Genomic DNA, 27,530 nt, shown 5'->3' with positions numbered 1-27,530 from the left:
ACCAACTTATTAGTTTCACTCCATTAGAATTGAGGGAATTACAGAGAATAGTGACATGATAATGAAATGAGTGTTGACTGTTTAATATATCTGCTTGATTTTCAATCAGTGGAAAGCAAATTAGCTTCTGAAGTTATTTTTCCATGTTAAGAACTAACTTGTTGCAGAATGGCATTGAAATCTCCTTTGCATTTATTTCTGTCATTTGCATCTGGTTTATTCCTCCCAGAACTAATTTTTTGTGGCCTTTATTTACCTTATTACTTGCATGTATCTTATCATTTTATGGTCAAAATCAGATAGAGGGAAGTAATAAATTGATATCAAAGTATGTGGGAATTCTGTTGTGATATTTGCCAGTGTTATATATGTATCAATAAGTATGCATGCATACTATAAGTATCATATGTAAGAGATATTTTGTCACTATAAAGGAATGTCAGTGGCAGTTTCCTACTGCTCACAAAACCATATATGAGATGAAACAGCGTACTCATCTCACACAAGTAATCAGAGATCTATTCCAGTGATATTGAGAGAAAGTACAGAGATCTATAGCAGAGAGTTATTCCTACATATGAACTCTTTTGTCTTTGGTGAGGAGCACATATCAGATTATAAATGTTTCAGTAGAAATGAATGGATAAAAATACCATAGTCTTCATTGGTATTGAAGTTGAATCCCATGAATTTAAGTGTATGCCTCTAGCAGGAACAAAAGCATCACCTAAACAGCTTTTCCTGATTATGTGTCACTGATGAATGGAAGGCAGCTCCAATCAGTAAGCAGTGCTAAAAGTGTTCAAGACTGGCTATAGTTTATTGTCTCCAGATAATTTTAACTCACAGGCTTTGTTCTATGGCATTTTATGCCTTGAAAACTATTTCTTGTGCATTGCCAACTGTGGCTTATGCATTTTTCGTTTGTTTTGGTTTTGTTTGTTTGTTTGTTTGTTTTTAAGGGGGAGGCCTTTATTTGGCCATCTTAGTTACATTGCTACCTCAGAGAAATTTTACTCTTTCTGCCTTTCAGTGTCAGTTTTTAAAATTTATAGATTCTTTCTTAGGACAAGGAATATTTATTTTTTCTATATGAAAGATAAAACATTACAGTATGAAGTATTTTCTGTGATTGACTGACATGTTTCTGTCAGCACTTGACATATCAAATATTTGAATGAACCTTCTTCCAGTGATGCAACAGCTTGTTCAGACAGGGGGAAATCATCGTAGGGAAACTGCATAAATCCTGAACTTCTGTTTGCCCTTGTGCATCTGTTAACCTGATATATCATGAGTGACTGGTTAATGGCTTGATGGAAGGTGATTCTGTGGTCAGCATGAACAACAAAGAGGATAATAAATATCTTTGATATATGATTCATGTAAAGATGAATCCAAAAAGAATGTGCCTCACTGGAGAAAATCAATGCCAGAGCTGTTCTGAGATTGAGTGAAGTTATTCCATGTGCCATATGAGAGAACAGTTGTAAGATTTTGGAGAGTCTCTGTATCCCAGAAGTGCTGCATAGTTTAGCAAGATAGGTACAGGTGTACATATACCTGTATATGCATCTTCAAATTTTCCTACCTGGCTGGGTTAAGCAATTAATAGAAAGCAGGATGTACATGACCTTGTATTTTAACATTGATCTTTGTAGTTTTCACTGAAACTTTCAAAAGATAGGTATTTCATAAATGGTCACCTTGTTTAAAGGATGACGTGAAAAGTACTAGTGCAATTCAGGGATACAAATACGTATCCAACTTTGAGCTTCGTTAAAGGAACCAAGTCCAGCCTGCTGTTTTCTAAAGTTGTCTTCCCTGCAATGTGTATTGACCTGTGGTTTATACAACCTAGGTCCTGATGTAAGGCTGCCAACATACAGTAGCACAATGTTCTAAAATTTTGTTCTGTCACATCCAAGGTATTCCATATCTCAGTGTTTTTGAAAAGACTAGAAACTATTTTTTTTTCAAATATAGACAACACTTAATAGTTGCATTTGTTGTCATTTTTTTTCCGAAGTGAATTAGTTTCCTTAACCCTGGCAGGATTTCTGCCTACTGGATTATATTTGAACATCTACAGTAGAATAATGATGTTTCTCTTAAATGAAAAACCTACTGTTAAAATACCCAGTAATTCATCCTGTCTCAAATAGATGATTCTACTTAATCAGAGTCTATAGTTTATCAGCTGCTGATTTCCTAGGTACAAATCAAGGTCTACAGATTCTTCTAGTTAAAGATGCTGATGAGCCAGTAATGGATAGTGCTTCAGCTCCATGAGGCTAGGTGGATTTAGTAAAAATAGGGGGATCTATTAGAAAACTGTGTGCATACAAGCCTTCATTCTAGCATATGCAAAGCAGAGTGTACCAAACTTCTTGTAATTACCCTCAGTGTGTACTGCAGATCTGCAGAGACTGTAATTATTTTGAAATCGGATTATTAATTCCATTGGAAAATACATGTATTTTGCTTCTCTGTCTGTCCCAATTGGTGTAAACAGTTTCTAGAGTTTCTTTTAACAAAATAAAAAGTTAATGCTGTCATCTTGGAAAAGACCTTAATATTACTTTAAATACCTGCAAACAAATTATGGACCATCCACAAATTGAATTTGTAGAATCACAAACTCATTGCATTTATACAAATATATTAAATAATGAGTGTGAAGTGACAGATTATGCTTGGAGCATAATCTAGGTCTGTATCATGAGCACATAATAATATTAAGTTTTTATTCAGGATGTCCTAGAAAAATGGTATGTTGTAATGCAAACTGCATCTGTGTGTCACATTCATGATGTCTGTCAACTGGACTTAACTGAATTTTGTACATTTTTTATTGTTTTTTTTATCATCTTGCCCCCTTACTTGTACCGTTCCATCAGTCTCCTTTTGTATTTTTTTGTTTTCTTCTTTTCAAGATTCAATACCACAGTTTTATGACAGCACTATAATTTTATAATACGTCCTACCTTTTTATTTGATAGCTCTTGTATGTATTTAAATAGATGAATATTTGTATTTGAATATGGTTCAGGCAGGTCACTTGCTCATACATTTAATGATATGCTTTGGAAAAAGCACATTTGAATTAGATTGGTTGTGAGTTGCATGGATACCAGCAGCAGGATTTGCAGTTGTTACCCTGGGGAAGAATGATGCTTCTCCCACGTTTGGTGCTCAGACGCCATGCGGTTATGCTTGTACTGGATCCATATTTGAGCAGTGGCAGTCAGGTACACGGAGCGCTTTAGGTACCTAATGCTGCTCTTTGATATACCATGCTTTCTGGTGAATCCGTGAGACTCCAGAGAACTCTTCCATCTGGAAATAGTTTGAAACATTCCCCTCTAAGTTCATGCAGCTATTAAAAACAGGATCCCTTTTCTCTGTTAGAGACAGCACAGTCTGGCTTGTTTTTACTGCACCGTTTCACTTGAAATGGACTGCTCCAAATGCTCTCATACTGTGCGGTGAAGCATAAGTATTTTGCAAATGGTACTGGCTTGCGTGCTGAGTGAGGAAGCAGAGGTCCCCCTGTATAATCCGATTTCAATCAACTCACTCTAATCACTACTGATAGTTGCAAAATTTAGCCTGGATCTGCTCTGGTAATCTAGATTGACAGGAGGTAAAAGTAAAGGGACAGAAGGGCAGAGGAACAAAGAGAAATGAGCAGGGACAGTGATTTTCTGCTTTTGCTTCCCCTTGTGGGACGCATGACTGTGCTGGCGGGTGTGCCCAGAACTGTGGCAGGCTGCCGGGACAACAGGTACCCTCCGCGGGGCTGGAGCATGGCACAGCAGGCACCTGCGTGACCTGTTGGCATGCATTATTTATTGACATTGAGATCCTAATTCTCTTTATTACTCGGAAGATCCTGGGGTCGTGAAATATTCAGGCATAGCAGCAGTTAAACGGTGCAGCCAGCAACCGGGCGTCTCTTCGACATCTTCTGAAGGCAAGCGGCTTCCAGTGTTGGGCTTCATTCTCCTACAAGCTCAGTGCTTGGGTGGAACCTTGGTGGGTATCTGGGCTCTGAGTTTTGCCGGTGGAAGGGAGAAGTGTCTGTGAGGTGTCTGTGAGAGTGGGTCCTTTTGACTTTTGGTTTTAACTTTTCCAAGAGAAGAGCCAACTTTGGATTTCATGGCTATACAGAAATACAACCAGCTGCTGCTGAAGACAGATATTTCACAAAGATTTGTCTCTGTTTAACTGGATTGTACATCGGGAAGAAAAATGACTTTTTTTATTGTTACCTGACCACATGCTCAGTGTGCCTGTGTCAGCCAGGCTCAGGGACTGCACACCCTGGGGTAACAGAGGCACCTGGACTACCCCTTCATCTGACTTTCCATGCTGGTGGGGCTGCTGTTGGTCATCTCAGCCTTGCATGTTGCCATGCTAAAAACACCCAAGGCTAAAAATGTGTCCTGGGTAAGTACAAAAGGATGAATAAAGTTTCTATACGTATGCATTTTTTCACACACACACATATATACATGAATATGCTTCTCTATATAAGTACAAACTTAAATAGACTGAGGTGTAATGTAGATAAAAAAATGGTAATTAAATATCATAATTATTTAAATTATTCCTAAGAATTAAGAAAAATAAAAAATACATTAATTGGAATACCGGTATTTTGAAGGAACTATATTTGGAAATTTTAAAATTATAGACTTTCAACATACTTGCTTTTGATATATATATTTTTCATCTATGCTAGTAAGGGGTTTGTGCTACGTACTTTTAAATCACTTGCAAAATTGGTGTATCTTTCAGGCTACAGGAGTACCTTAAGAAGAGTAAAGTTTAAAGATTTGGAGGAGATTAGTGATTTTAATTATATTTTAATTTCTATTTTTGTATATTTTAATGATTTGTTACTGTAGGTATTATTATGAGTAGTATGATCCACATCTTTAAACATTATTAAAAAAGTCCCAGAAGTTGCTTCAGTATGGTCTAATAAATTGTAATACACAGTGGGGTGAAGGAGTCCATGTTCAGTTTCTTTTCTGTTGACTTTCTTAATTTTTACTAAGAAAATACATTGTTATTTTGTCCTGATAAGTTATTTCTGTGTCAGAAATGAGGATTCCCTGTTGGGGAATAAAGGAAGCCGCAAAATACAATTCCAGAGTGAGTAACAGTGCCTTTTCTTAACCCACATCACGTATGATTATACAACACAGCCAGGGTACTGCCTGGTCTACCAAACAAGCAGAATATTGTCAAACCCCAGTTCCATGCAGAAACCTGGACATGCTGGCAACTGCTCAGTAGACGGCTTTAGGGCTTCTTCAGTGACCTCTCTGAGTCAACAAATCTTGCCCCAGCTGTGTTGCCCATGACTGCATTACCTTGTCTACAGTGCTGGGGTTGTTCGGCAATAAAGGACATCACTGCCAGACATGAGGATAGATAATTTCTCTTTTCTGTAACTGCTCAGTAATTAATTGCTTTGAAAATGCGTTAAATTTCAGATTACTTAGAAATTTCGTTTGTGTTCATGAAGCAGGCTATGGCTGTATATCACCGTAGTTGATAGATGTTTGTATCCCCCAACTTAGGTAAGGAGGGATTAACTGCTCAGTTACACAGTGTGTCTTCCTAGAGGTAAAAGCCTTGTATGTTTGCAGCTTTGATTGTCTCCAGGTTTAGGTATTTAAAATACCTGTTTCTGGTGATTATGTTGGAGAACGCTGATGTACTTACTCTTACCCATAGTTTTACACTGTGGAATAATCCCCAAGAATAAAATAAATGAGACCTCTCTCCCCCTCCATACTTTCACTACCAGTTTGCATACAAAAGGAAAAGGATATATGCTGTCATGAAAATAGTGAATTTTGGCAATCATTTCAATTGAATGTTTGATACAGTTTATCCATCGTGACATAGCCCTGTGTTGCAGCCATTAATGACTTTTCATTGTTTCACTAAATACGTAGTTGCACATGTGAAACATATAAACTATGAACAGATTTGAAATTTCTGGTGCAAAAATGGCAATTTACATGCTTGCAGCTGTGTGCTGAAATAGATGCAGCATCCAAACGACTGTAGCTTTCAGGATTGCTTGTACTTTATGTAACATTTTTCCCTTTCAAAAATAAATAAATAAATAAATCTGAAAAAGTTATTTGTCAGGATTTCTGACTTAATTTTGAATTAAATGTATTCTATTAGTAATTTATGTTTGTGACTGGGCATCTATTTGAGACACAGAGTTAAAGGAAGAAATTCATAATTCTATAAAAAGATGAAGATAGTTTTATGTAACTCTTGCCTTCACCTCTTTCTCTTTGGTTTTCTTGTGGGAGATGTTCTTAATCCTTCATCCGTCTTTGGCAATACAGTATAAAAGTTATTCACTACTAAGTGATGGAAGATATAATTTCTTTAGTAAGTATAAAGATCATTTTGTAGCCAGTATTTTAAATTTAAAAAAATATTTCTATTCTATTTAAAAAAATAGAATAGCTATTGCACTGAGGATGTTTAAAACAAGTAATGAGAATTTTTCAGAAAATAATAGTGATTTTTTTTTTAGTGGTCTTATATTTTGAAAACCTGAGATACCCTGCAGTGAAGTACAAGGGCACCTTACAGAATCAGATACGTGCTCAAAATATCACTTGGTTTAAATCCCAACAAGTGGAGATTTTCTTCAACTCTCTGAAAATCTGGAGTTGGACTCTGGAAATTCTACCTGTCTGGCGATTTGATCTTGACCTTTGTGCATATGCAGTGAAAATATGAGGGTCCAAGGCTGAATCACAAGGATGAGTGCAAGAAAAAAATTTTGGCTACAATTTAGCAAAGCACTTGAACATCTTCTGAAATTTCAGCTTATTTCTCACCTGCTTAAAACTTAAGATTGTGGTCAACCACTTTGCTGAATCAGCTTGCTTGCTAAATTTATGTTATTCTGTAATTAAAGTTGGCATTTGTTTCTGTGTCTTTAGCATACAAGTTCTTAAGGACAGAAACCACACTATGTATCTTTGCACAAAAGACTGCTACCTGTGTGATTCATATAATTCTGCACCAATGTATCTCACAGACCCCTGACTGTTGCAAGGACCCTCACCTCAGAAACCACAAGGCTGAGAAATTAATTTCTCAAGTCTTTCAAGAGCTGAGGAATCAACAACTTCTTAGTGGGTTGTTTTTTCCCCGAAAGCTCTTCAGCTACCATTTGATAGATCTGCATGACTTTGATACTGCTCTGTGGTTTCCAGGCATGTGAATTGCAGCCTTGGTTTTGTGCATGTGGTTTTGAGGAAAGCTTTGGTCACTACTGCACAGGGTGTGTTGCTTTTAAAGCGCATTAAATGGCCATGGAGGAGCTGCAGTGACTTTAGTTTTAAATTACATAGAGAATATGTTCACTTATCTCTAAAGGCTGTTGGTGCTGCCACATGTGAATATTCCTGAGAGTTACGGGGAAGAGTTAAGGCTGACCTAGCCAAGATGACTGTAAAATCTGTTTCTCATCTAATGCCTTGGGTTTTTTAAATATATTTGATTTACATAATGCATCCATTTAATTATCCCTAATGGAATAATTTTGTTAAATTGACTCCTATTGACAGGAATTTAAGTTTTATTGTCCTACATAATCAATTTTATTGTTTGTTACTTTATGTAGGTACAAGCAATCCTGTCCTTAAACACTGAAACAAATGTAGGTAGGACCAACACCTATGAAAAAGTCAGTAAATTACAATAAATGTGGCTATGAGACGTGATGGGTTTTTTTAAACTGTGTTTCTGACCTAAGGAGCCAATAATGGTGAGATTTGAGCTTAAAGGAACTTTTAAATTTGAAGTACCATAGAGTCTTCAAAATATTGCTCTATGCCTGTTAATGAAAGATTTCTTCCCTATATTTCCTATAAACTATTTGGCCAATCTGTTATACTGGTATATTACAGGAGTAAACATCTTTAAGTATTCTGTGAAGGACATTTAATTTTGTACCTGGTGTAATTTTCAAGGGTAGCATGCTCTTACAGAGTTCCAGATACAGCTCTTTTTTCTTCTCCAAGTGTCCTCTGACCTTTGGAGCCATGCAAGCCCTGCTGGAGGGCTGCAAACCTTGTCTCTGTGCCAAGGCAACCTACTGAGCGGAAAGGTCATAGAGCCACAGATTTCCAAGAATAAATTCTAGCTCTTTAGCTGAAAGCTGTGGAGCTTCCTGCCATGCTCTGCTGTCAGTACTTGTAGATTGTGGTACCCACTGCAAAAACCACCAAAATCTATGTGCCATTTTGGTAGAGTAACTCTTCTTCCTTGAAAGACAGGTTTGGATGGGTATGAAATTTGCTGCATTGCTATTACCATAACTTAGGATGCTTAAGAGTGCATACACAGTATGTTTCTGCCTTTACTAATATTTAAATTGAGTTGTCATTGTTGGTATTTAAGAGATAAATCTTGATTGCACAGTATCAATTATCTCTGTCCTCTTACTAACATTCTTTGTCACACACCTAGTATCACTCAAATGCAAAGGAGTGGGATTTACAGAGGAGGAAGACTGACTTTTATGTAATTAACTAAATTACAATTCCTGGTGAATTGCCTAAGCTAATAAAAGGGACTGATATTTCTATCTCACTTTATTACTTAAGAAGTTACATGGTGGTACACATAGTGTTATAACGGTACAGAAAGTGAAGGATGAAAGAAGAAAGATGGGATTTAAATAGTAAAATATGCTTGTTCCAGCTGTTTCAAGTGAGGATGGGATATCTGTGGAAAATGTAAAGAATAGTTCATTTACATTGATTTGAAAACTTGTGACATATGGAATAACTTGAAGAAATGGAGGATTAAATGGTCAAAGAAAAAAAGAGAGGAGAAGATAAAATTATAAGGGAGAAAAGGGAGATAGACAAGCTAGAGCTTTGAATTTTAAGAGATGTGATAGTATTAGAAAGGAGGAAGGATTAAACAAATGCAGAAACACCAAGAGGAGGGTATGGCTACATTAAGAGTTCTAATTCTGTGCCTGCATTTGGGGACAACTTGAAAATAGGAAATTAAGTAGTTCAAAAAATAGACAGTGGAAAAAGCTTGAAAATAGTTGGGAAATTATCTGAGCGTGGGTTTACCCTGAAACATGGAAGATAATGATAATACAAATTAAACTTGCTGTGTTTCTAACAGAGAGGACAAAAGGTTCCCTCGGATGAGTTATTTTTGCTTGAGGTTCTCAAGGTACATGGATGAGAGGAAAGCTCGGAGAGAAGCACTCGCTATTTACAGGCATCCTGTTACTCTGGTTTGGATTAGTATCGACCTTGTGAAGAGACTGCAAAAGTGGATGAAGTCAGGAAATATTAAAAGATGAGAATGTCACCTGTCTGTGGAACTATAATAAAGCTGTTGCACATTTCATAGGGCTGCTTTAAGATGTTTTAAGAAAGAGCGTAGACAAGGATCTGATGGGAGGTCTAAGTAGAGAACTCCTGACTGCAGCAGTATCTCTGTGGGCTTAAAGATGCATCCATGCAATAATTGGAGTAATCTATGGCACAAGAGGCAATTGATTACTCAGCTCTGGCTTGCATGGAGGACTTTGTCCTTGGATAAATCATGGCTCTTGACATTTAAAGATTGACATAGCTGAAAGAGCAGTAGATATTTTTTGGCTAAAATATACCGTTATTGGGGGAAAAAAAAAAAAAGAAAAAAAGACAAAGAATCTCTTGTTTGTTACATTGCTTATGAAGTGGTGTTTCTTTTCAGTAAATCAATAGTTTTGTTTCTGTCTCAGCCTGGCCTAATGTGTGCTAATGTGATACTCGTTCTGTCAACTAATCATGGACTGAAATGACATTGTCATTTGCTTTCTTTCTGGTTGGTCTCGAGTCCTTAGTTTCTATTGGAGACAGCTCTTAGCATTCTTGGGTGATAGATCAAGCTTCCTCCGTGAGGCTCTGATGAGGACTTTGGCTCACTGCTGGCAGACCATGTTTTTTCTATTAATAGAGTCAGGCCTGGGTTATCTCCATCCTTCAGAGGGAAACCTGTGAGAAAGCTCCTGTGGCTGCCTGATTGACTCCCTTTGCTTGCAGAAGACTCAAGTGGTGTGCTGCAGAAAGTTCAGGGGATTCAAAGCACTAGGAAACAAAAGGCAAGAAGCTTAATTACGTATTACCCCCTCTAGTTTTTCTTGTACTTATTTCTCAGTGTAAGTCCCACTGATTTTGGTTGGAGCTACATGCATAATCCGATTAGCAGAAAGGTCATCAGGGCACGCAGAAGTAGTCTGCTGTAAACTAGAGGACTTGCTTCCCATGAAATTTCTGAAAGTTTTCCCTTGAATTGCGGGAACTGGGGTTCTGCCTACATCTTCACAGCAGCTGGGCTGTACCAGCAAACAGAGTTGCACTGATGACAGTTTCTGTGGGCAGTAGTAACCTGTGTGTGCAAGGCTGTGGTTGCACTCAGTCTGCTGACACTGGGAATCTGGGCTGAATGTGGGTGATACATCACTATCAATAGCACTGCTTGGCTCAGGCTGATTGCTTGATCTTTAAAATTAAGCAATCATGTCTGAAAAATAAATTCATGATAGATTCCAATTGGGAATCTGTCATTAATTTTAGCAGCTCGTATTTATGTGCAGTGTGCTGAGTTTGTGACTACCAGGCAGCAATTTTAAAGAGGATGGAGAACAATTTATGTTAAAGGTACAAAGTTGTTGACTGACTTCATACAGTAATGAGATGTTAACTTTCGTGGAGTACTTTTTCTTAATACTATGTAATAGCATACGTAAGCATTTACCACAGATGTCTAATTGTTACTTCTAGTCTCTGCAGACTTTTATAAGCACACAGATATAAAGGGGAAGGTAAGAGGAATGTGTTCTCCCCTTTTTAAGATGTGAAAGGTAGGGTTTTTTCCACTATCAAAATTTAATAAAAAAACAGAAGAAGTTACCAGTTGACCCAGTCATTGATTTGAGCTGCCTTGAACTGTCTTGACGAAGAGAAATTTTTAGAGACCTTCAGTTTAGTCAGGGATAGAGGAGAATGCAGGTAAAAATACAAACCTGACTTTCAAGGTAATGTAGTCTGAGATGAAATAGAAGGTGAAATTACAGAAGCTGTGTATAAAAGTATCTGTAGATAGAAGGAAATTATCACTGTTTTTCTCAATGGTATTTATACTGGCCTTTGACATTAAAATCTGGATACAGGAATGCCAGCTGTTTATTTCAGTGGGTTAGTTATTCCTATTGTCATTTCCCTTTTTATTTTCTAAGTTTTTTGCTACTGCTAAAATTGGAGAAGCTTGCAATATAAATTTACAATGTAATTTTCCTATATTTGAATTGTAAAGATTAAAGCTGACCAAGATCACAATTTATGACAAATTGCCAGATATGTCTTGCATTTCTAGAGGCATAAATAGGCTCAGAGTGTATAAAGCGTAAATGGTTTATTTTTCTAGTGGTTCATGACAAATTTAAACATGTAACTGCATAAGCGTTTATGAGTTCTTCACTTAAACCATCAGGGCATTAATGGGAGAATTATTCCTAAATATGTGGTAGCCGAGGGAAAAAGAGAGGGAAAGAAGAGAGCACCTAGTGGACATTTAGGGCTAGCAACATACTGCAACACTAGGAAGACTATATAAAAACTAAGGAAGATGGGGGATTTTTAACCCTTTCATGTTTGATTAATGTTATAGATTATATAGAAATGTTATTTTTTGTTGAACACACTAGCATTGTATGTTAAGGCTGTATAATCTTCTGTTTGGATTCATCTTGCACCCTTTTAAAAATACTTGTTCATGTAATGGTTGCTAAATTTTAACTGGAATTCTGCTTGTGTATAGATATTGTAATGTCCTGCAGTAATTTTATACCTTCAAGTTATACTGTCCTTCAAGTAATGTGATGCTGAACAAAAATTATGGATACAATAAGAAAGGCTCATGAGAAATATTCAAGAAATGTGCCCGTATTTTAGTCATAAAGTTTTGATACAGTTAATCAGAATGTCATGTAAATTTAGTAATTTTATGCTCAAACTTTTCTGTATCTGTTTATTTCTTGATATTTATACTAATTCGTAAGAGGATTTTTATATCTAACCTGTAATAATATGGTGTTATCTTCAAAAGTTTTAGAATAGAAGGTGCTTTGCAAGCAACACCTCAGTTTTTGAATATTCAGCATTCTAAACCAATACCATATTCTTCAGATGTGAATTATTTTATTGCAGGACTCATCTATATACAGTACTTTCAGGTTCTACTGTCTTGTGGGCTTTTTATTCCACTGGAAGACTTGCTTCCAGTTTAATATCTGCCCTGTAGCAAAGAGTGAATTGCACTTTTTGATATGATTTCCCTTGAGTCTTCCACTAATTTTGAGGTTTTACTGTCAGATTTCCCTCTATATCTACCCTGTGTTGAATAAAGAATTCATATGCATCATAGGAGACAATAATCAAAAGAGAATGCCGTGAAATACATGAAACACTGTCTGGTGCACTCGGTACTCTTGTGGTGAATAAGAATAATATTTTAAAATAATATTAAATGTTACTTTTTGAAATAAGCCTAGTAAACAATTTGAGAGAGATGCATTCGAAGAACGTAATCTCTCTAAGACTAAGAAGAGAGGATGCTGTTCTAAAAAAAATGATGGTAGCTGTGTTGGGTCCTCTGAGTGCACTGATATGCAAGGTATTATCACAGATTTTTACATTGCTGTGCTTCTGAATGTGGTTTCCTGTTGTTAAACTGTAAGTACCAAAAATTCTGGCTTACTCTTTCTTTGGCTAACAAGGGCTGTTCAGGAGTAAGGGACATTCAGTTGTCCTTGAAGTTAAAGTTCCTCCCTAAAAGCACAAAGGGAACAGGGAAATCAAAGTGATGTTATCTCAGCTGTTGATATCCACGTCTTTATTTATTTGTCATTAGAAGGCATGGGTCAGACATCTTCTGACAAACTGCTTCCTCTTTATAAATCATCAACTCAATCTAGTCCTAGAGCTGTTCCTGCCTATTGGTGAAAATTAGATGTTACTGGAATGCTTTGGCATAATTATGGCCTTATTAGTTGTCAGAAATTAGAGCAGCAGTTAATACACTCTGCTTTGATTCAGACAGATGAAGATGCAGCAGAAACACCATGGGACAGCCCCCAGATTCAAGAACTCGTGGCTTCTCCTCCCAAAAACCTTGATTTGAAGACTCAGTAGTTGGTCATACACCAAGTCTTGTTTCTCACAGACCAGACAACTAATTTTTTAATCCCGTTTGGTTGATCACCTAGGAAAGAGTGCGCTTTTTTCTAACTTTTACCATACTGTCTATTATAAGGAAATCAAGATGTTGTTTAATGTTAGTCTCTTTCTGAACACTGACAAAACAGGAGTGCAGAAGTAATAGGTGTGAGTAAGTGCATGGAATACCATACTTGGAAGGCATTAATACACTGTGATATTCTTTGGAGTCATTAACAATTAATAGAGAATAAAGCTAATGAGGCAAAATATAACTATAAAATGGACATTAATTTCCTCTTAAAATAACTTATTTTTAGGAGCAGATTTTTAGAGGAAGAAGAAACATAATCACCCTTTGCCAGTTAAAGCAGCTTTGCAATTCAGCAACTGAAAAAATGAATTCTTCTCTGAAAAATAAACAAAACATCTAATTTCAAATGTATTTTCAACCATTAAAAAGTATTAATGTAATAGTAATGTATCATTAATGTAGTATTAATGTCTACAATTAGTTTCACATAGGTAGTTTTCGTTCTGACAAATTTTTGTTGGTTTTTTTAATTGTAAAATGTTTCTTAATATCACAGAGACTTGTGTTAGGAGATTTTTCCCATTGTAAACAGAAATTAAACAAGCTATATGCCAGCTATTTCAGCAGTGACAATTGGGCTCTTGCAAGGTCACTTACAAAAGCTCATAAACATAATTAAGTTCTCTTACAAGCTTTGACATGAACAGTAAGTTGAAAAGTGTTGGGTTGCCAGAAATTTCAAAGTGTTCCCAGTACGACAGCCAACAAAGTGGCAGGAGAGGGGACAGGGCAGAACAGGGCTGTGCTCTTTAGTTCCTGGCAAAATGACACAAAGATAGAGCAAAATCTCTTAAGTGACTTTCCAACTTTCTTATGAACAAACTGTACTCTCAAGTACCATTTCAAATGTTGTCAGCTCTGTCACGTGTTTAATATTGTCATATAAGGCTAAGAAATTATCTCTGAATGTTTGTTTGAAGTCAGTAAATCTGTCCTAATGTAACCTCTGTGTGCTGTATAACAGTGTGAAGGCAACGCTAAGTATGATTATACTATATTTCTGATGAGTAAAATAACATCATTCACACAACATCTTTTTACACTGTCACCAGAGCAGATGCTTCAGTCTTTTCACCTGTGTTAGGGATGACAGGAAGTGTGGGCTGCACTGCAATGCGTTACTGGGTCTGTTTTTCTCCATCAGATGATTGCACGTGATCAGTCAATCACCTCTGTACACTGTTGGACTGGCAGCCTTTTTAAATGAATAAAACCAATGTCCCAGCTTTCCAAAATCAATGAAAAGTTTAGTTTATACCAGCTCATTCAGTGATCCAGGCTGCAGTCCCTGTGCTTGCGACCCGAGTGGTGTGGCTGGGCAGTGCTGGTCTGCAGGGTTTGGAAGGAAACCCAAGTGGAGTGTTTAGCTGGTGTGCATGTCTGGAGTGAGGTTGGTATGAGGAGGGGAGATACTTCTCTGTCTGAAGCAAAGCTAGTCCCCGTTGATAGCCTAGCAGCATGTCTGTTTAACCCAGAACTGTGATTTCTAAGCTATCTGTGGGAGGACCTGACCTACAGATCTGGGGCTGCTTGATAAGCACCCGCAAAATACCATGAGTCACTGCATCAATTTGCAGACACTTATTTTCCCTTCTCTCCTACCAGGTTCTTCCCCTTTCCCACCCTCATTCTCATCCAAATAAACAGCCCTCCCCTAATCACTTTTTTTTCCCAGTATGTTCCAATTGGTATGTCTGACAGTGTTGCCCAGGTAATATGGCCTTATACCACCTTACTGATAGGGTTACCTAAGCACTGTGTTACATGCGTGACCAGTTCAGTGGTCACAGAGAAGGGTTCACGTATCAATGGGTAAATGAGGCACTGGTACCTCTCTAAATCTGAACTGCTAGTGTGAAAACAACATGCTAAGTGATCAGATCCAAGTAAGCATGCAGGTTTTAATTTGAACTATTTTTGTGGGTGATTCAAGCACTCATAAGGAAATGGCTTTTGAATTGCAGTTTTTCCTATAAATTTCCCTTAATGTCTTGGTAAGTTGGAAACAGATTATTTTAAGATACGTTTTGTAGGTGACCTCTTCCAAGGGGTAAAGTATCTGGTTTGTTTTTAAAGTACCTCTGAAATTGTGTTTGTATCTAAAATTAGCCTTAAAAATGTGCATATTGCCTCCTTTGAAAATAATAATTATAATTAAAAAAAAATCACTTAAGTTGAAATCCAAAACCCAGTTGGTCTAAACTACTAGGGTAATTTCTGCATATTTATGATTTAAACAGTGCTAAGACTAGCTCATGATAGTGAACTAAGGACTTCTTTTCACTTACAGCAAGTGCTTTTAACTACTCTCTTGTATCTTTTTCCATAGATTTATTGTTGCTAAGGGAAATACTTTGAATCCTATGAGAAATGTGGTATGTTCCCACACTAATGGAAACTACTGTATTCTTGTAGTATAGTTTTCAAGGAACTCCTCATGCTGCGAGTTACATCATGAGTAATGAACGTGTTGGCTCTGGGAACTGGTGTTCTCCTAGTGACGGCGTAAACTCTCTGTTGTAAATATTGCATTTTTAGGGAAAAGGAATGAAAAAGCTCTTTAGCAATAATTCAGACGTTCCGGATTAGTTAATTATAATGTTGTGTGGTGGTCTTTGAACTCAGGCTCTACATCAAGTGCCAGTAGCTGTTTATTCTTGATACATTGTAGTGTGCTAATTTCTTACCAATGGATTTTAGCAGTGTGATTTTATAGCTGTTGGACAGCTATATTAACCATTGTATTGTTGCTACATTGAATAGTATTAGACTTCTAAATCTGCATAAAAAAATGAACTAGTGAAGATTCAAGGCCAGTACCATTATTTCAGGTATAATGCACATAGAAGATAAATATTCACAATGGTAATAATGTTGAAGCATATTTGGAAAGAAGGGGTAAGATATCTCTGAAGTACATTGTTTTGGTGTCCATCCATCATTAACAATAGACTTGATGTTAAATTTCTTATACTTTCATATCAAATAACGATGTTAAATAAAGTTAAAACTATAGTTTAGGATGAAATTTTCAAGACTTGCCAAACTGTGTAATTTGTAAAAATCCGTAGATAATTTCTCATGTCCAGACAGCAAAACCTGCTTTAGTGTTTCTTACTGAAATCAGAGCCTTTAAAAACCAGACTTGGCACATGCCCATAATTAACTACTTAATGCCTGCATTCTAATAGGATTTTTCATGTATGAATGTGCCTGACTAAAAGGAGGAGGTTGAGGAAAAGCCATTCAAAACTACTTGCTTCCAAAATGATTGATTTCTGTTATTTCTGATAGCCGTGCACTTGTATCAAGCTGCACAAAAATTAGCCTAGCTGGATGTTCACGTCTTGTGTGGCTATAATGTACAAAATGACAGAGAACGTAAAGTCCAAAGAGAAAAAATTCCTCCCTAAAGATGCCAAGTAGTCATTGCAGAGAAGAGGGAGCGTTTTATACCTCACTGATGCAAAGGACTGTTTACTAACCAGTAAGTGAACAACTCCAAATGTAATGTATATGAACATAATTATTAAACATTTATCTACTTGTTGGATGGGAACAAACTTGGCTTTCATTTAAGAGGGTGGACAGGCTGTTCTCTATATGAGGCAGAAGAAAAGTTTAACAAAAAACCAATAGACCAGTTGAAAATCTGAAAAGGGAGACTGGCCATGAAAGTGAAGAAAGTTCATCCAGAGGGCAGAGGACATTCAGGAATGCCGAAATCTTTGCATTTTTATCTTAAACTGGTTTGAGCTAACTGTGAGCATCTGTGGTGGGCCATTTGTCGTGCGAGGAGTTGGCCCATTTATGAGCTGGGGCCTTGCAAAGCCATCAGAGGTGTTCCAGCTCTCCTCTGCATCATCCAGCATAGCTAGAAAAGAAGCCAAAAGAGAACACCACATGTTTAGAGTCAGGGCTTAACTTTGAAGACTTGGGAAGACAACAGGACCTTGGTCTCATCTCACACTCTTTGAGACAGTGACTGATTCCCATTATAAATTAGTTTGTGGTGATAAAAAAGGTATAACAAAGTTCTGACCCTTTCCTCCTTAACTTTGCCTGTTAAACTGCAGCTGCTTGGGTTATAGTAGTAAGGTAAATAAAGTACTTCTGCAGTCAAAACCAATCTATCTTCCTTTCTAGCAGACAACCACCTAGAAAGGAGAAAGGACTGTAGAGTCAAAGCATAAAAAATAAAGTTGAATTACAAAATAACTCAGCAGTAACAGTAATTATTAATAGGAAATGTACCTAGTAATTAAAAAGAATTATTATACATGATTTATGGGCTCTTTTAAGGCTGTTCTGGTTTGAGTGAGCAGTGGAGGTTTTTTGGCAGCAGGGGAGGCGGCTACAGCAGTGGCCCCCTGTGAGAAGATTCTCAAAGTTCCCCCAGCTCCAAGTCAGACCTGCCTTTGCACCAAGGCCAGGCCAGTTAGCTGTGCCTCTGCGATAACATATTTAAGAAGGCAACCTGGGAGGAGTTGGGGGTGTTATGAGGAGAAGTTGTGAGGAGAACATCTGTGCGAACACCAAGGTCAGTGGAAGGAAGGAGGAGAAGGAGGGGAGGTGCTCCAGAGCAAAGACTTCCCTGTATCTTGTGGTGAGACAGCAGGACCAACCCTCTCCACCACCCATGGGGGTCTACAGTGGAGCAGAGACCGATTTGTGGCCTGTGGGGAGCCCCACACCAACCCAGCTGACTGTGCCCAAAGACCAGGACCCCATGGGAAGAAGCCCCTGCTGTTGTAGTTTGGCGCTGGGAGGATTGCAACACACAGGGGTGACCCACGCGCCTGTGGGAGTGACTCATGTTGGAGTTGGTTTGTGGAGGACTGTCTCCTGAGAGAGTGGGACCATGCTGGAACAGGGCAGGAATGCCAGAAGTTCTCCCCACCCCAAGGAGGAAGAAGCAGCAGGACTGACCGCACCCCCTATTCTCTGCCCCCTGCACCGCTTGGGGGGAGAGGAGGTAGAGACATCCGGAGCAAAGCTGAGCCCGAGAAGAAGGGAGAGGTGGGGGAAGGTGTTTTCAAGATGTCGTAACGCTTCTCATGGTCCTACCATGTCTGTTAAATGGTGGTGGTGTTAGTGTCTGTATTAAATTTATGGTTTTTTCTTCCCCTAATGAGCCTGTCTTTTGCCTGTGCCGTAATAGATGAGATCATCCCTCCCTGTCCTTATCTCAATTTCCTGGGTCTTTTGCTTCCTTCCCAGTGCTGGGGTGAAAGGGGGCAGTAAGCAGCGCCTTTGCTTTATTTTTCCCTTCTCAGCACTGGGGGGGAAGGGCAGAGTAAGTGGCTGCATGGTGCTCAGTTGCCATCTCAGCTCAAACCACAGCAAAGGCCATTATCAATTTCTGCTCGTACATTCATATTCAGGCACACTATTTAGCTACTAGAAGCACAGGTTTTGTGTCACAATTTACTTAAAGAATGCATTCAGTAAAGATTTACTGTAGAATAGGCAGGTGTAGTATTTTGTGATCAGTCTTCAAGTTGTTTACAGTAATTCATGATGCCTCTGCAATTCTGTGCTTAGGGTTATTTACTTTATTCCTCCTTTAATGTATTGTTAATCCTCTGAAATGTGACTACATGGATCTGTTGCACAAAGTCTAACAACTGTGACTTCATCCAGAGCCTCCTGTAAGGACTGGGTTCCCATTTTTCAAGTTATTCATGACACTTTCATCCCTTGCAAGCTGTGTTCTGGCATGTTGTGTTCCTTAATGGTACTGAACTTACTGGTCCAGTATTATTAGAGAACTGGTCAGTTCCCTAGCTAAATGAGTGCAACTCCTCAGCACTGTTACTGCCAAATTCTGCCTTTTGTTTCCAGGATTTTTAATTTGCATGAATAAGCATTGCTTCATCTGTTTACAGCTGTAAATTAGTACAGTTGAATGCTTTTGTTTTCACAGAACAGGGCAAATGCCGGTTATTCGTGGGAATTATCATAGCATATAGGGTGGGGTTTAGGACTGCTTACTGCATCCCTCAGTTGCCCCCAGGGGATCTCCCCAGGCAGACAACCTGTCCCTGGGGTCTGGAGTGTCTGGTGGGGAAAGTCTTCCTTCATGGGTGGCCAATCCATGGTTGGAGTGCGGGATCAGAACTTTAAATCTGATAATTTTGAAGAGTTTTTAGTTATTTCCATGGTTCCCCTGATGTGGGCACTCCTGAGAAGACATTAGTAAAGATCATCCCTCTTTTCAGCTTGCCTTTTCCTGGTCAGACATAACCTCCAGAAGCACTTCAGCTTCATATGTTCATGAATGTGAATTGGGGACTCTAGTGAACGAGAGGAGGGGTGTGAGAAATACCTTCAGTGAGACCCGTTTCTGTCATTTTTTAGACATAAAACTCAGTATATTAAAAAGAACTGTATTTTTAGCCAGGATTGCTTCCTAGCAACGGATCATTTACTACACTATGGGTTTAAAATGTATTAAATAATTTCAGCTTTCCTACTTTAACCTCGGTGGATTACACTAATGCCTCAAGGCTCTTTTCCTGTGCCATACTATATATGCCTTCCGGTGCAAGACAGCAAACTACTCTCAAGTCCATATTGTGCTTAATCCCAAACACTGTTAAACTTTTTTTAGCATAAGGATGATAACATAATTTCTGCTACCTTCCTACTAAGCAACTAGCTAAGTAAATATTTAGAAACTCAAGAGACTGCTATCCAAAAGCTGCCCTGATTTATACTTCCACAAGTTAAAAAAAAAATAAATTAAAATAGCTAAGTCATTTTGTAAAAGCTGTAAATAAAAATGAAGAAAAAAATTGGAATGGGAGTGGTTAACCTTTAAATCTGATATATTTGCAGAATTTTTAGTTATTCCCATGAGATAGGAAGGAATATATTTTTCTGGTTAGATTTCTGTTAAGATTATTACTTGAAATTTTTAAAATTTATCTTGACTTATTTCCTTCTAATTCTAAATATTTAAGAGTTAGTATGGAATGAATTTCACTTTAGGGTTCAGTTTTGACTTTTATATTCATATTGCAGTACTGTTTTCTGGAACTTACCCCAAAAGTAGTTTTGATTTTCAGCTGTAACCAATGTGCATTTCATGCTGAAGGCAAATAATAAACCTGTCTGGCTCGAGCAGCTTATTGTCTAAATAAAGCCTGTGCTCTTTAAAGGGGATACTTTGAGTGAAGTATTTAAATGGTCTAGACTTGATAGTGCAAGAAGGCAAAGGTCATACAAGTAATTTTCTTCCATACCCTCCCACCTTCTAAATGTTGGTTAAATCTGAAGAAAATCATCCCCTCGGACAATGAATCTGCCTTTGCATTGGCACAGTGTAATCACCTAGACTAAAGCAAGAATGACTTTTACACACATTTTGAATAGCTAGAAATGGTTATAGAAAGAAGCAAATAATAAACCTTCAGTAAATTCCAGCTGGGGCTACTCCTTGTAGACTTCTAAAATATCTTAAAGTTTGACTGTAGAATAGATTAACCAAAGTTTTAAAAATACATTAATTACTGTAAAGGTCTAAAAGTATTAATTATTTAATTATTTAAATTTTATTTTCTAATTTATTTTTAAAATTTGAATATTTGAAATATTTGGATATTCTCCACATATACAAATATTGGATATTTGAAATGCTCAGTTCTCAAACACTTAAAAATATTTTTTACCATTTAAAAGAAATAACTGATATAGCCCATGTAACTGTATTATGTCCCATTCATAATTGATGTCAATAGGATACAAGTCTCCTGAGATTTGAGAATTTCATAATTTTTTATTTATTATAATTTTTTGTCCTGTTTTCTTTTCTAGAGTTTTCTTATTAGGTCTGGGCTAAGTGTTTTTCGAGTATTTCTGGAAGTGATAACCTTTTTCTTTACCCTGTTAGGTTTCACATTTAAAATGTGAAGTAAAAGTCTTTGGGCCAATTTTGTTGTTATTTATGCATGGGTAAAGCAAATCACAGCTGTCAAGTTTTGTGAACACCATGGAAGCTGTTTATGCAAATCACTGAACAAGTCATTTTCCATGCTTAATACAATTTTGCATATAATAAAAAAACTTATATTTGAAAAACAGAAGTGCTGATGAAAAAAAAAAGTCTATTCACTCTGGCTGGTGAAGTCTTTTATTACGTATAGAGTAAACATAAATGGTAAACATACTGCCCTATTACCATGTCTAGTTCTTGCCTGGAGGGAATAAAAGGGTTGTTTTTATCTTGTTGTTTTGCTTCAGGTGCTTTTCTGTTTGATCACCAATTAGTATTAACTTTGGTAATGAGTATGTAGTATGGAAGCTGAAACAAGTGTCAGCAGTCTGACAGATGGGAGATATGTTTAACTGCAACTGAGATGCAAAGTGAAATCATCAATGAATTCATGAACACAGTTCATTACTCAGGTCCAACTAAGTATAAGTTTCTGACAAGGGATTGTACTTGTAACATACAATCTTAATTCAGACATTTCTTAAAACCATGTCCTGAGTTAGACACAGATTTTAAAAATACTAAATTTTTTAACCCCAAATGATTAATTTTGTGCTTGCATTTCAGTAAAAGTAACCTGAAAAAAATAATTTTGGTGTATTCCTAGTATTGTACAAGACACTGCGTAATGTTACAAGACACTGATTTGGCCCCAGCTCCAAAAATGAATTATTCAAGCAGCTCTAACTAAGACTGATAGAACATGATCTTCCGCATTGCTTTTCCTCTTTTCAGTCTGGTGGACCAGGTGCTTGAAATCTGCTGATTTTCCCTACTTTCCATACAGCTACATGTTCATTATTTTTATTCTGTTAAACTTCTATGTATTTGGATCTCAGTCTTTCACATCTTTGGTTGCAGTAGCTCATTCCTGTTTGTGTACGCTCTGAAGCTGCCAGATGAAGTCTGGCAGGGGAATTTAGCAGAGATATTCTGGGATCTCAACGTTAGGAGCTGAGCTCTTGTTTGCCTCAAGTGTAAGATGCTTCTTTCCCATAAGAAATTACAGAGTCTTCCACGAAAGAGCTTTCAGGGTTGAAATGCTGGGTTTGGCCTCTACCCTTGCCAGATCCTTTTCTGGGTCTGGTGCTTCCCATCCTTCATGAGCATGTGGTACCTTGTCATGGGCCTTACCCACCTGGCACAGCTGGATGTGGATACAATCAAAATGGCCTGAAGTGCCAGTAACTCCAGAGGTAGTCAAGGGGTGCAGCTTGAAATTCAGCCAAGTGCAGTGCTGTAATACTCCCCTTGTGTATTACCCCAAACATGCAGCTCAATATAACTGTGCCCAAATGTAATTGGCACCACCTATCATGATGGGAGAGTGTACAAGTAGGTTCTCTAGCGTTGTCCATTAATTACTTTTTTCAAGGTTGAGATAATTCAATCTAAAAATGCTGTATAATACCTATTAGGATTATGCTAAGATTAAAACATACCATAGTGTCTTTTATATTTTGCCAGGAAGATTTCAGCCCTTTTAAAAACTATAGTTTGGGATGTCATTTAATGCCTATTTTGTACTGAGCTTCTGATTTTCTCTTTTACATGTAGTTTGACGTGAGAAAAGATGAAGTCATTGAATGTATTTCAGAGCAAAAAGACATGCTGAAATGAATTGTCCATGTTGATGTGGCAGCTAGTTGCAGAGCACTGAGCTGAAAACTGGTTTGGAAAGTCATAAGGTTGTATTTTTCAGGTCCTAAATTTTCAGAGAGAGATGTTCTAATTGCAGTTTCTATATGCTTGAGAAATCTAAACAGTGTTTCCCAGCCAGCATTAAGGCTGCCTGGGCTGGCTGAGGCTGTGTGTGGGGACCCTCCTGGGCCTCTCTCTGGCCTGTGTGTGGGAGGTGCAGAATCAGCTCCTTAATCTGCTGTTTTCTTTTACCTTCTACAAAATTCTGCCGTAAAGTGAGTTTATGCTGCTGGCAGCACTTGATGTTTTTGTCCTTCCATATTTTGAAATGTCCCAGTTTCAAGATGAATTCTAGTGAGATTATAATAAGAACGTGTCTTTTAAATTTTCTTTAGTAAACCTGAACAGTCTGAATCATACATGTAAGAGAAAAATATTAAAGTAGCTGTATTAAAATACTGAGGAAGAGATGTTGTTCTGAGTTCCTCTGAAAAGTAACCTTGCCTGCTCCACCAAAATTACCTTCTTGAAGCCCACTTCTTTATCTGCTCTGAAGTATTTTCTTATTCTATTGCACACAACCTTCACTTACTTGACCCCTTTCTAAGGATTTTGGTGAGCTTCAGAGGTATTTATAGCTGGCTGCAGTGTTTTATGATATAACATTATCGGTTGCCCGTTGATGGTACAGGAAACCCCACCATGTCCCCTGGTCGTTTACAGACAAATGGTCTGATATATCATGCGGTCAGGAGCGTGCCAAAAGTCTTTCAGTGTTTCTATATCAGTGTTACACATGAGGTTCATTGTTCTTTTGTGGTTCTTGATTTATAGAACTGTATTAGTGTTATTATAGCAGAACTTAGAAAATTCTGTTACAATTGGATGCAGTTTATTTACTGAGACAATTTAAAAAAAATTTATAGTGAAAGTGAAATAATTAAATACACATCAGAATCTCTTTTGTTGCGCATATGCCTATGTATTTGTTCAGATATCAGTCTGTCTTGAAGAAAACCACATACTTAAATTTTTAGTTGACTTGATAATCTTTGATTTTTCTTACTAAAACAGTCTTCAAGGAAGTGTGAAAGAGTGCAGAGTGCTATGGAGCAGATGCAAATTTCCTTAAGCTTCTATACTGTGTTTTTTCAAGGTTTGTATGCTACTGCTTTGCTAATAAAAAAAATATAAAAACCCCATAGTAGTCTCATAACTGGCAGAGTTAAAAATGAGTTTTTCCAAGGATGCTAAATTTGAGTATTTTACACAAGGCAAGAGACAACAGGTGAAGAAATTAAGTGAAACTGGAAAATAAGCTGTAACAAAATCCATGGTGTTTAAATGGTATCCAAGAGGAGAGGTATGAATGAAAATGAAGAAAATGTCGTGACACTCATGTCCCTTATATCATAAGGACAGGAATATCCTGAGAAGTATAGTTGTGTTTATCTGCATAATATGGTGTTCGTAGCTTTGACATCAGGCAGAGCAGTGTCTTCCTTCAGCTCTGTGTGAGCTGCCCATTTTGCAGAGTTGTGAAGAAATAGCAAGCACAGCCGGGTGAGCTCTTTCTTGCCTGTGTAGGTGGCTGGACGTGAACATGAAGCCAATAAAGCCAGGCTGCCAAAAAGTGCAAAACCCTGGACCTGGTGCAGAAGCTGGTCCTGTTTAGTTCCTACATGGCATAAATGGGAAATCAGAGACTGAAGTTGGAGTACTTCTCCCCACAGACGGCACCATTGCAGATTGCCCTTTATTCCACATAGATTATAGTGTCAGCACAGCAAGGAGCTGAACTTGGAAATATTTATAAAACTGGTTTCCATTTAGTAGAGAAGACCTATTGTTTGCAGGATCTGGTTTTATTTATATCATAAGGCTTAGTTTCCTATGCTAAACCTCAGTCTTATATCCTGGGTTACAGATAATGAGCCATAAGTGCAGCTCAGGCTAGGAGGTGCAAAATGGCCTTGAGTCATCAGCCTCGGGACAATGACATGACCTAATCTAAACTTTCCCTGGCTCTGCTCAGCAATCACTGGAATGCTCAGTCCATCACTTCTCCCTGTGTTCCCCTGCCCTCACAGGCCCTTTTTCTGGGAGCCAGGAACTAAATATTGTAAAAACAGCTGCTCTGCTCTCACTGCTCCAGTGTCTCATTTTTAATGCAGTCCTAAGACACTAAACAAATGGGTTTGTTATTTTTATCTTGCACATTAGATGGTACTCTGGCTCTCTGATACTCTCTTTCTAAATGTTCTATTTGCATTTTATAATTTGTGATGTACCTTGTAGATATACAGTAAATGAGAGACAATGCTACCCTTGCAAAGACTCGATTATTTCCAAATGAGTGTCCCAATCTACAGGCCAAAATAGTCATTGTCATATTTGATTTCTTTCTCAAAAAAGATATTATTTTCACCATTTCTATGTTGCAATACAAGTACAGTCAAGTGGAAAAGGTTTAGAAATTAAATTGTAGTGCTAGGCAAACTGATTCAGTGGCATTGAAATGTCATTTCTAGAATTATCCGGCTTACTGGGGAGTGTTTCAAGGAATAACCTTCTGGCATGGCAGACTACAGTGCAGGGATTAGATGGGGCTTGCACAGTGGGCCAAATTATGCCTGGTGTTAATTAGGATTGTCTGAGCATAAGCGAGGACAAGAACTGTCCCAGCAATTGTCATTTCTCTGTGGTATGTTTGTGACATTATTTTTTCCTGGGTAGGAATGGGCTCATACCCCGTTTACTTAAAAAAAAAAAAGAAGGTAACCAGGTGATGTGTTGACAAAATTGTTCTACAAAATCACAGCATCTCTTTTGTTCTCAGAAATTTAGTATATGTATAGGACCCTGCTTTCGAGAGAATACATCTGATTTTAATTTTGTCTAAGAAATCCTGCAATATTACTCTGTGAGCAGGATCTAGAGTTTTGAAGGTTTCTGAAAACATCCTCAGACCATAATTGGATGCTGTTTATAGAGGATTTCCAGAAAAGCAAGAAGGCTTCTAAGGAAGGTACGAAGTGAAGAACGGGTGCTGAGCCTGTGAGGCAGTGCATCTGGTCCTAAAACCATCCCTGCTTCTGCAGGGACATAGGAAAAAAAGAAACTAATGGCGAAACTTTTGGATTTGACTCCCAAAACCTGTCAGCAGAAGAACACGGGAAGTTAAGATGGCCAAGCTTTATCCCAAAATGTTAGCATGGGGCTTTGCATGTTTCCAGAATTGCTATTTAACAGTGTCAGAATGAAATATTCGAAGACACAGCTTTGAATTTCAAGTTGGTCCGAATGTAGAATAGATTATGCAGCACACCGCCTTCTGCTTCAAGAGGCTAGAAGAAATTGGAGCTGATTAAATAGCATTAATATGGTTGTTTTCAATAATGTTCTTTTGATCTGAGAGTCTGCTATTTTTAAGAAATCAGATCAAAAATTCAAGTGCAAAGAGGTGCTGTAAGTGTAATAAGCTTCTAACATCGTGAAGGGAACTGTTGGAACTGTCGCTAAAAGGATGACTGGGACTGATTTAATGGTGTTTGGTGGGAACTACCAAACAGCTTATTGAAAGGAGAATCTAGAGCATATAAGAAGTACTCAGATTTAAATTATTTTGTGAGAAAGTAAGACAATATGTGAGCTGTATTTTGGCCACTTCATTTCTACCTGGAAAAAAATTGCATGTGTGCTGGTAGCGAAGAGTGTGGAAGAGAGTGAGGAGGAGGAACTCATCCAGCCCTACTGCCGAGCCACTGAGTGGCAGATTGTTGGCGGGGCAGGAATGTTTTCTGCATTTGTCTTTTACTGGGTTTCTGGAAAACGGCTAATCTGATGCTAATTTCCTGGAGTTCATTGTGGGAATGATTGGGCCAGTTTTTAAAGAAGTCATAATTCTCTTCTGTAATTGTCCAGTTTGCAAGTATGTGTTGAACATGTCCAGGTTTAAAAAGTAGAAACTATTGCTTACAAAAGAAAGCATGTTTTCTGTTGATATTGCAGTTTGAAATAATTAATTTCAAAGGTTTTTTTAGTGTTATTATTCATTGTATTTACTGCAAACAGATCTAACAAGACTTGAAGTCAGATGAGAGTGCTAATTTCAGCCATAGTTCTGATGTAGATACACTCCGTGGACCAAGGAGCAAGCCTTACACAATAATTAATTATTTGAGTTCTGTCTGTTTCCTCAGATTTAATGATTGTCTGTGCTTACTCTGTTTATGCTTTTTGTACTCTGTATATAATTCTGTGTTTATTCTGGGCATCTAATACTGTTGTTATTCATAAGAATTTCCGTTTTATTTGTATCTACCTTCATAGTATTTTTAAGAAATTCTTTTTACCACAGAAAAATGAGGACCTTTAAAATCAGTCCTATGATTAAATGATAAGATCAGGTAGTTATGTTTAAAAGTGGAGAATACACTAGAAATGACTAACTTTTGTAATTTTTGCCAGCCGCCCATGCACCCTTAGCTCATCAAGGAAGGTGCTGGCAGCT

The 27,530-nt window shown here is 37.6% G+C and overlaps 1 protein-coding gene and 1 long non-coding RNA gene across 5 annotated transcripts in view; one reads left to right on the top strand and one right to left on the bottom strand.

Annotated features, from left to right (window-relative positions):
• CACNB2 (calcium voltage-gated channel auxiliary subunit beta 2) overlaps window positions 1–27,530 on the top strand; it is a 257,991-nt gene that overhangs the window by 91,877 nt on the left and 138,584 nt on the right. The window contains exon 1 of one of the 3 annotated variants that reach the window (XM_074834394.1): window positions 2,997–4,452. The exons of the other annotated variants lie outside the window; for them this stretch is intronic. Coding sequence (XP_074690495.1) covers window positions 4,372–4,452 — 81 coding nt within the window. The 5' untranslated portion in view covers window positions 2,997–4,371. Of the gene's footprint in view, window positions 1–2,996; window positions 4,453–27,530 lie in introns of those variants that run through there. 3 annotated transcript variants of the gene reach the window in all.
• The window catches only part of LOC141927314 (uncharacterized), a 63,104-nt gene that overhangs the window by 15,850 nt on the left and 19,724 nt on the right, over window positions 1–27,530 (bottom strand). The gene's annotated exons all lie outside the window — the stretch shown is intronic.

This window comes from Strix aluco, chromosome 1 (genome assembly GCF_031877795.1).
Source record: "Strix aluco isolate bStrAlu1 chromosome 1, bStrAlu1.hap1, whole genome shotgun sequence".
Taxonomy (NCBI): domain Eukaryota; kingdom Metazoa; phylum Chordata; class Aves; order Strigiformes; family Strigidae; genus Strix; species Strix aluco.
The sequence above is the reverse complement of the archived record's forward strand: the minus strand, read 5'-3'. Positions and strand labels throughout refer to the sequence as shown.